Source organism: Cyclopterus lumpus, chromosome 9, assembly GCF_009769545.1.
Source record: "Cyclopterus lumpus isolate fCycLum1 chromosome 9, fCycLum1.pri, whole genome shotgun sequence".
NCBI lineage: Eukaryota > Metazoa > Chordata > Actinopteri > Perciformes > Cyclopteridae > Cyclopterus > Cyclopterus lumpus.
Window position 1 is genome coordinate 10,637,677 of NC_046974.1, and position 10,508 is coordinate 10,648,184.

At 41.1% G+C, this 10,508-nt stretch overlaps 1 protein-coding gene across 1 annotated transcript; it reads left to right on the forward strand.

Annotated features, from left to right (window-relative positions):
• Window positions 1-367: 367 nt before the first annotated feature.
• On the forward strand, window positions 368-9,332 carry rflna (refilin A). The gene is made up of 4 exons (XM_034542709.1): window positions 368-676; window positions 806-1,144; window positions 5,993-6,102; window positions 6,250-9,332. The coding sequence occupies exons 2-4, from the start codon at window positions 926-928 to the stop codon at window positions 6,581-6,583; spliced, it is 663 nt and encodes a 220-aa protein (XP_034398600.1). The 5' UTR covers window positions 368-676; window positions 806-925; the 3' UTR covers window positions 6,584-9,332.
• The last annotated feature ends 1,176 nt before the right edge of the window (window positions 9,333-10,508 follow it).

Here is a 10,508-nt window from a genome sequence, read left to right on the forward strand (position 1 = left end):
GTGGAGTACAACCCAACACTGCCACCCAGCCATTCAATTCAATCTATTTTATTTTGCCTCAGCGGGCTTCACAATCTGAACACATACGACATCTTCTGTCCCGGGACCTCAAGCTATCTATTACTCTGATGAAGTGACATATTCTATCAACTTAAATAAAGATTAATAACGTCTAATAATAAATACTAATATAATCAAACCAACATCACCAAGTATGGATGTGGGTAACTCGATCATAAACCGTCAAACGTTACCGAACGAGGAGGACGCGCTCGCCCCTGTCGGTTGTGCGTGGAAGTGATCTAGATTCTAGCTCATGTGGGCTGGACTGGATCCAGGTGCACAGAAAAAGCCTGGCATGATCATTAAGAAGGAGCTCTCCACTGGAGAGCGCGCACACACACACACACACACACACACGGTCAGAGCGGAGCAGAGCAGAGGAGCTCTCATCCTGATCGGTACCAGACGGACCGTCGACTTTATTGTTGTTGTGCGAGTTTTACTACGTTTTAGTGTAGTTAGTCTTTTTAAATTAAGAATAGTTCATATTTCACTTTGAGAAACTTTGGTGTCAAGTTTGATCATATTTTTTGTCACGATTGGGGTTGATTTATCAAGCCTATTTGTTTGGAATATATTCAGGGATTAAAGGTGGATACTTCACGACGCGCAGGTACTGTATTTTCAGGAGACATAAAAGCTGAATTCATGATCATTCTGTGAAGTCTTGTCCACGGAGTGTGGGCAATGATTAAATGCATATTCCCTAAACAAAAAAGAATCCCATCTTCTGTGCTTGCAGAAGTCGTCTTGAAACAAGTCGCCCAGGATTGTTTCTTTTCGACGCAGGAGCGCCCAACTTGTCCGTGCGACTTCGTCTGGGGGTGTTTTTTTGTTTTTTTTTACTTGAGTGGTCCCAGAAATGGTGGGGCACCTCCATTTACAAGCGATGGATGATAGCCTAAAAGGAAAGAACCGGGAAGGGCTTCTCGACAGTCCGGATTCGGGGTTGCCCCCCAGTCCCAGTCCGCCCTTCTGCTCAATCTCCCCGGGTCTGATCGAGTCGGGCTCCGGCAGCTGCACGACGCCCGTCGAAAGCCACCATGGATATTATAAAAAGGAGAGTAGAGAAGGCAAACTGGTAAGAAACATATCGCTGTATTTACTGAATGCTTTGAAACTATTGTGTAATCTGAAAGCAGTTACTCGGGTCTGTTTTGTGTCCACAGTCATTTTGCAGTCATTCACTTCATTTATGCTTCATGATAAATACATTTTAAAAAGTCCTAACGGCTAAATAATGAAGCTACTATGAGGGAAACTGAAAATCTGAGAGCTTGTTCATGTTTGGCCAACAACACATTTCACTTCAGTCCGACTCACACAACATCTGGAAGCTCTCTCTCTCTCTCTCTCTCTCTCTCTCTCTCTCTCTCTCTCTCTCTCAGAAATTCCTTAGTTGTACACTTTTGATGTTGCACTTGTGCTGTGATCAATCTGGCCCTCAATAAACCAGTAGAAATGTTTTCCTTTTCACCTCTGGTGCATCAGCTGGGTTCTAACTAAATGGAGTCATTAGGGTCAGTGAATTAATAAGGCCCACTTGGGTTTCCAAACTGAGGTCCAGGGACTCCCAGGGGTCCTTGCCAGGATTCCAGGGGCTCCCATACAAGATGACAGAAAGCTCTGTGACGCCCAGGTGATTCACTCAGTAGCCTGGTATCTGAGTCAAGGTGTGTACACTATGAGCATGACTAGTGTGATCAGGTTTCTGTCTCACCTATATGACAAGACTGTGACACTATTATAATGGTAATGGATTGTAGTGGATTCACATGGAGCACTGTCATGAACAAGTTTGTGTCAGGCTTCTTCTTCAAGGTCTGTCATGTCAGCCATGTTGATAGAGAGCAGAAATGAAACATACTTAGACATACTTTAAGCTCTTTAAAACCTTCACCAGCAGCAGGGCTGTGTCCTCTGTGTAAACCACTTTAAATGAACTGAAAGGGAAATTGCTACTTTAATAGATTGGTACTTCCCATTCCCAAATATATTGACCCTTGAAAGTGAAGTGATATTCATTTGTAACCCTTCTTCACATTTCCTTCTGTTTTTGACGGGTGAGCTATTTAACCAAGACGGATATTTCATTCTCAGATTGTTTCATTTGAATAGTGTTTCCAGTCCTTCCTTGATATTCATAATCACTTTTCTTATTTCCTTACTTGTTTATCATCTCTGGTTCATCGACAACCCCCAAGGTGGCAACCTCTATGTCAGATTGGCATCTTAAGTATGGGAACCTTCGGGTTATGTATTTCCTAATTATGATTCTGTTACAGAAGTTTGAAAGTTGTCTAGCGTGTGTTAATGTTTATTAGTACTGTTATTATCAGTACTTTTCCCTGATGGCCCCAAAGTGTCAATCTGTAAACATCAACACCTAAATGAAGAGCTGAAGTTAAAGTTGTTGTAAACAGAGAGAATACTGTTGAATAGATCCATCTGAGTCTCAAATGAATAAAACAATACAGTGCTGGATGAATTAATGTTCAACTCACCACGTCTGTGGATGTGGTGAGTTGAACCAAAGTAGTAACAGGAGCCTTTTGAGCCAGCAATTGTCAATGCAAAGTGTTCATAATAACTCTGTTCGACATCTGCCTCCCTCTCCGCTCATTTCACACCACCATGGACACCAGCAAGTGCTACATTAAATAGAATAATTTAGAAAAACATGTAGCAATGTAGGCTATCATTATTAAGTTGTTCTAATTTACTTTTAGTAACAGATTGCACACTTTCTTACATTTCTTGAATTGTTTCCTGAGAAAATCCCAATAACTCCTGGGCTAATAGGAATATATTACTCATGATAATTAAATCCTAAAGTGGAAATTGCATGATATTTTCAGCAATATGTGCACCAACTGTGTACTTTAAATGGACAATCAACCCAGTCAGTGCACCCTCAGGCAATATTGCTTCATCAGATGAGGACAGATGATGATCTACCAAAACCATTATTTATGATAATTGCTAAATGCATTTCAATGACTCTCAGTGACTTGTGTCACACATGATGAGGCTGATTTGATTGAAAATCATTTCCAGCTCACTCCCAGTTACAAAAGTCTTCAGAACATGTCTGCGCAGGTCCGGGTGGCTTTTAAAGCGTCTGAGGGAGGCCTCAGAAATGCAGCGCTGCATCCTGGGAGTTGCGTGACATTGGTTTGCTGAAGCCTGAAACAAAGAGAGATCCTCTAATCCTCTGGAGCTTCAGATTAGTAGGTCTCCTCTGCTTTGTGGTTTCCCTTTTTAAAGATCAGTCCTGATGGGGGCTGCTCCTGCTTGGGATCCGAGTCCTATTGTGAAAAGAATCAAAACTCTCCGTCAGATAGAGGCTTTTAGAGATTCACGGTTATGTGTCTGTTAGCAGGACGAGAGGAGGCATAAATGTACTTGATTTGTTTCCTCCTTGCAAATCTATTTATGAGTTGTTTTTGTGTGCCACCTAAGAACAATCCTCTGGTTCTATTTTGGGTTGGAGAGGCTAGTTAGAGCGGCTGCAGGCCATTGCATAAGTGTTGCATGACCTCTCACTTCTAAATTAAACGTGGAGTAACGCAGACAGCCTGTCTGTTTTCAGACCTGAGCCAAATGTATGCAGATGTGGGATAATATAGTCTTATACATGTATGAATTCATTAATAAGACTGATTAGATGCATTAACACTATCAGTGTGATCATCTAATCTTGGGTGTTTCAGAGCTGTAAACGATACACGTCCTGTTCAAGGAAACCCGGTCAAGTGTCGGGGGATTGGACCACCAGGAGATGGGAACTCATGACTTTTTTTCTAAATCTGCCTCCCTGTGTGATTCTGATGCTCTTGCATTAACGTTGTTGCAAACACTAGGATGCAAACTCAGTTCACTTCCAAACAGCCAGCACTTGGAAAAGTGTGTTTGAGTTGGCGTTTCCTCTCAGCAGCTCTGCATTGTGCATTGTACATTGTGTGTGTTGCTCTGCTGCAGACTATTTTTCCTGGGCAGAAATGTGCTTCCAGAGGGGTTTGGGGTTTGTGAGCAAACTGGGGGATCCGCTGCCTGGAGGTGACCTACCCTCCTCCATTCACAAGTGTTTGCTTTGCAGAAGTTGCCAGAACACACCGTGGAGAAATACCTGGGATGCTCTCCATGCCGGAGCAGCGGGCGTAGAGACCATCACATGCTCGTACCGTTTTTTAGATCATGAAGTACCAGCAGAAGAACCTGAACCGCCCGCAGGCGAATCCTTTTTTAAATTGTTTTTAATCTAGCAGCTGTGCAAGTTCAGCTCCACCTTTCAGATAGTGTGTGGTGATGATCGCAGGCTGTAGGTAAGACGAGCTCCACGCAGCAATCTGCTGTGCCCTTGGCCTGTTCTCGCTCATTCCCGGTAGTGGCATGTGTGCTTAACTGCGGCCAAACCACAGCATGTGACAGCCACCCCTGTGTAACGTGAGAGGTGTCGGAGTAGTGGTTGAGGTGCCATTTGACTCAGATTGGTCAGAGACACACACACAAACAAAACGGTCAATTACAACATTGCCCACTGTGTGTGACAGTCTTCGGTGTTTCCGATTGGTGCAGCTCTGTCTGTCCCCTTATGGCTCCAGAGGGGACACTCAGAGGTCAAGGGGTCAGTACAAAAGCAGATCTGGTTCGTACAGTTCGTTGAGTATCTGTATCCCATCTGGTGTTCTGCACTGTTCAAACAAACGCTCTGCATTAATCCCATGAAAATGAATGCAGTAATATTTGTATGATTTCTACAGGGAGTTTGTGACACTCAGTACTGGTTTGTTGGAGCTTATTAGGGAGGTATTGATTATTCATCCATCTATAGATCATACATCTATTAACTCTTCAACAAATTTAATTCCAAATGATAAATTAGTCAATGGAAAGAAAATTAGTCAGCAAATGTTTTGCTAATCATTAAAAGGGTTCAATCTGTTTCAACTTCTAAAATGAGAATGTGTTATGCAAGATTCTTTGTCTATTTTTTTCATTTTATAGACCATTTTGATCGATTTTTTGATCGAGAAAATAATCGGCAGATTGATTGATTATGAAAACTATGATAAGTTGCAGCCCAATAACTTAATATTTTGGTTTCCAAAGTATTTTATTAATCATTTATCAGAAATCATCGTGTGTGTGTTGGTGAGCTGTGTAATGGGTGGAGCAGGTGGAGGAATGATGATGGTCAAGTTGAGATGAACCTGAGAAAGCATGCAATGTTTGATCATTTGAATCCATAAATACCATATTTACACGAGACTCAAGAAATATGACAAAGGCACAGCAACATATTTAGAGACTGTCTTGTGGACAACTTGTTCCTATGAGACCTCTTACCTTTGGCAGACCAAAAAGAGAATATTTCAATTTCATCTAATTGTAATTGATTTAACTGTATCATCTACTATTCTGACTACCAGCTGCTCTGGAGATTTGTATCATTATTATTAGTTTTTGCAGTTCTGGAAACCCAACATCTGCAAGCCTATTTTGAGTCCACTCACACACCACTTATGGACACACACAAGCTGTGTCACAATGGTCACGCATCTCTAGCCAGCCAGAAAGGGATTTACCACTCAGTTGGACCCACACGGCGTAATTTTCTGAATTAAAATAGAAGTGCCGCTCGACTGCTGTGCTTCCTGTCTAATAGTTGTTGTAGTAGTCGAGCCACGGACGAGGCGAGTTCCCATGAGGGTGGATAAAGGAGCGTGTTTTCCTGGAGAGGGTGGGGGCAGTCAGTGTTTTTAATTTGGGTTCCAGGCTCTGCTGAAACCCCCAACCATGCTGGGATTTATTTTAATTTTTTTTACTGGAATTCCTTGAATGAACTAGTTGGCAGGCTGGTTACAAACAGTTCAGCAGTTCATGGAGGTCTTTGTGAGATTGTGACTCCTGTGTTTCCTCTGCACAGCTGCCCTACCTGCTGCTAAACTCCACGAGCACAGACCCAAAGACTCGCATGTACCCCGTGTTCTTCGGAGAAAGCATCGAGGTCAACCCCAAACCAGAGCAGGAAATCAAGTAAGGGAACGTAGACACATAAAGACACAGAAGTGGCTCCATGTGGAGCTTCCTTCACTTATTTGATCAATATGCTCTTGTCAACAGTGCCACCTAGTGATCACTCTTATAAGGGTTTCTAAAGAGTTCTCACCTTCTCCTTTTCAGGTGCAACTCCGAGGTCAAGTACGACTCCGACAAGCACTACCAGGACCGGGTGTACTGCGCCCTTGTTCCCACGCCCACCTCCTTCAGCGAGACAGTGGTAGCGGTGCGCAACTGCACATGGAGGAGCTACAAGTCCCAGGTGTACCTGGAGCTGCGGCAGAAACCCATCAGCTACCAGAGCACCACCATCATCTACCCAAAACACGCCAAGAACTCTTACCGCACCACGCTCAACTACAACGCCTCGGGCTCCCGCCGCTGGTTTGTCTCCACGGTGCAGCTGGAGTCGAGTGAGGATATTAGTCCCTGCATCATCTACACTGAGGACCTGTAGAGCCCAGACCGCACTGGGAGAGGGCTACCTGGTGATCATCTTATTTCTTTTGGAGGACTAGGAACTTGGGAGCGGAAATACTTCAAGTAATACCCGAAGTCCGACTTTGTACTCGCCATGGAGGAAACTCTGGGATACCTTGAGTGACATTTCACCGAAGTGTATTTAGACTTTCTACTGATGCAGTCTTTAAAAAGGGAGTCTGTTCTCTGGCAGTTTAAAGCTGCACTTCAATGGTTAATGTCTTATTTAATACAAGAGCTGACAAATTGGTATCCTTCGCTCTTTCAGGTTGGACTGTAACCTCAGTGAAGGTAACAGACTGTAGACGTCTGTGTGTGTGTAGAGAGAAGTCCAGATGACGTGTGTGGTGGAATTTAGCCGAGTCTGCGCAAACCCAGTCACACCAATGCAAAGCTTTCTAATATGGCTCTATTGCACTTGTTTTCTATATATCACAGTCCTCCTAGTGGACTTGACATTGCAGGGGGGGTTCAGTACTGCATATGAGAAATTGGACCAAAGATAGTTTATCTATTTGTAATAACTCCTCACACTGAGACAGAACACTTGCTTTTGTTGTACAGTTTAGATTAACACACATTCAAACCGCAGCGTGTCTAGTTGGATCAAGCAATTAATTAAACTCGACTGCACGTTGCAAGGTGTCCTGTTTATTCACCACAGCGGTCTCAAGACTAAGTCTAATGAAAAGAAGGATCGCAGCACAATAACAACTGATTGCCTTGAGAATATTTAAAGCACTTGGTTTAAAATCTAAAGTTCTTTGCAACAATAAATATTCAGCCATCTTGGCTCACTGTACTCATGGTTTTAAGACCTGCTTAACTGAGTGTCTGTTAAAACGTCCTTTGAATACTTTGGGGGAGATAATGTCAGAGTGAAGGGTGTTTTGGTGAACAGGTTGGAAAAAAAACCTCCTTGCTTATTAAGAGTTTAAACTGCTTCATCAGGATCACACGTCATCTATAGTTACAAGACGAGTGAGAACATGCATGTATGTTTTCAGGGCCTTTAAGAATCATTGTATGGTTTTCTTTTTTCATAACTGTTTTGAACCGGCTTTGGTGTCAGATGATGGGGCTTGTCAAGCAAGTGCCAAACAGCATAGACAATCACGGGAAGTGTTTGACAATTTGAAACACTTCTCTGGCTCAACTCTCGGTACTGAACAAAGCATACTTATGCTGTGGTCACTTACTCGTCAATTTCTGCATGAGAGCCAAACACAAAAACAAGAACTATTTCCAACTGCAATTATCTGGATCGTTCAGTGCTGCGGGGGAATCTGCGTTTCAACCGCCTCTCAAAGTGAGGCTCAAACTCTTCAGGAACAGGTGTCACCAGCTGTTCGTAAATTCATCAGTCTGTGCATGAAGTAACTCATCTTTTGTTTCAAACTCTGGATTTACTTCATGTTGCACAATTAAAACTTAAGGAATGTATTTGCTTGGAAAGATCTGCAGCTCTGTCCAATGAAAAGAGAATCAACCATCTAAACATGAAGTCACTTTTTTAGATTTTTTTTAGATGGAAAACAATACATTAACCTCGTAATCTTTTGTAAATATAGATGATACATTGTTTTGTTTATAAGTCAGTGTTTTTCACTGTTGGTATTAATGCAGTTTTTGATTATGCTAAAAAAAGCTAACGTTATTCTGTAATTTAGTCTGACATTATGAAAGTGAAGTCACGTTAAGTAATTTGAATCATGTTGTTACTTTAGTGAATATACACTCTAAACCCCTCATATGTTAGCACACTAAAGTTAGCTAACTTTATGTACAGCAGCTAATGCCAACAGTTACAGTCGGCACAAGAACTCCTTTGTGTGATTCAACTTACAAGCCCTTTTATTTCAGTGAACTGTACACCTCCACTTACAGGAGTAAACACTCAGTATCGCTCAAGGTTTGAATTTACGAATCTCTGGTGTTTCATTTTGTTTTCAGATATTAACAAATTGTCAAAATGGAAAGTTTCTGATCCGAGGTGACCCAAAAGCATTAAACCACTCTGTAACTGCCAACATGTAAAAACCACATCAGATATCCCTGTTGAAGATGTAAAATCGATTTTTATTGAGCGTTTCAATTACTTTTTTTTTTTCTGTCTGTCTCTATTTAGATTATTGAACAAGGCAAATATTAAAATGTCAAACTTTACTTCAGATTTTCAATGGTATCAGTTTAACTTCGTTGCAAATAAGTTCCCCGACTTTCAGTTGTGTTTTTTAAATTTGCGGTCTTGTTATTTGTATAGTTTGAAAACCCTTCCAGGTAAGATAGGAGAGGCACGCAGCTTCAAGGAGGGAACAGTAAGTACGAAGAGCCAGACAAGAATAGAAAAACAAGGTCTGCTCTTTCAAAACAAACATAATAGATGAGATGAGGACATTGTTTTGAAGATGGCTTTTTATACTGTAAAGTTCCAGGAAAGATGTTGGAGAGTTTGGCTATGCGTAGATGGTCTGTGAAATGTCAGAGAACGATGAGAGCAAGTTGGTGGGTGTTTAATACGTTGGTGGTTTTATGTGAAATACATTTGTGTTTCCTAACACTTGATTTTGTTACTGTAAAATATTTTCCTGTTGTATATGTTAGCATTGAGGCACTTCATAATTCTCTTTATATTTTTGTACATCAATCATCGTTCTTGTTCTGATCAAAGAAAATAATTTAAAAAGATGTATATCCTAAATGAATAAAAAAAGGCAATTCCCAAACCCTTATTCTATTGTGTTGAGCATGTGTTGCTTGATCTTGAAACCAGGACATTGTATTTTCTTGCTCAGCAGTTTAATGTAGTCCCTCTGCAAGAAAGAGAAAGTTCCCCTGACAGAGGGTCGGCTCCTGTGACTAAATCCAAGCCAAAAATACAGACATTAAAATCTGTCCCCAAACGCTTCTTTCAAATGCAACTGAAAAGGCAGCACTGAGTATTGTCTCTGTTTCTTAGCAGTACATTATCAATTCATGACTTATTCCTCTACTGAGCAGCAAAGTCCTAACGATATGTTTTATCTAATGTTGCCAGAGATGGATTACTTAAATGTACTTTTCATCTCTCAGGTTTACTGTACTCTTGACAAACAACTATACATCTGAAATACCTGATCAGCAAGGAGAACCCAATGTCTCTATCCAGCACTGCTCTGCCCTGTCCACAAACTGTTTCTACAAGTGGTATATAATACTCATAAAAGGACTTATGTCATACATTTAGAAAGAAAGGCTAATCAGTCTAAATGTCATCCCAGTGTCACCTAGTAGATGTCATGGGCGTTATGTAAGGACAGGATCATAACAGACGTGAAGTTTGACCTTCATACAAGCTGAGTGATTGTACAGAAGATCACAGGAGACCAGATCAGCTGAGCAGAACATTTATATAACCACTGAAAGCCCTCGACTTGGACACAATCTGAGTAACACAATATTTACAAGAATCAGGTCTTTATTTGATCACGTCATTTTCTTCAATTTATGAAAAATTATTTGCAATAAAGTATGCCCTCACGAATTGTGTCAAACACGTAGTGTGTAATCGTTAAACAATATGCGTATACTGTCCCCTGGTGGTAACTGGCCATTACTTTGGACTGGTCAAATGTTCCTGCAGGGCAAAATAACAGAAATGAAGGGATTAATAACATGACTCTGAGACCATGAATGGCAATAAGCTTTTTATTTAAACATTAAGGCAGTGTCTTTTTTGTTTTCCATTTTTACACTGCTATCCACAAAGCTTGCTGGTGGGCATGTAGAATTTAACCATGTGAATATTTATTTTATTTTTTATTTTTTTGTAATACCAACCTTGAAGCAAGCCACATAAATATTTACATCTCTTCAGTTTTATATACAATCCTTGCTATTATACAGTGGGTTATATAAAAAAA

Excerpts from the sequence above, each read along its gene's own strand:
- rflna (XM_034542709.1), top strand. The coding sequence starts at position 926 with ATGGTGGGGCACCTCCATTTACAAGCGATGGATGATAGCCTAAAAGGA. Across the intron at positions 1,145-5,992 it reads AGAGTAGAGAAGGCAAACTG|CTGCCCTACCTGCTGCTAAA; the intron begins GTAAGAAACATA and ends TCCTCTGCACAG. Across the intron at positions 6,103-6,249 it reads AAACCAGAGCAGGAAATCAA|GTGCAACTCCGAGGTCAAGT; the intron begins GTAAGGGAACGT and ends TCTCCTTTTCAG.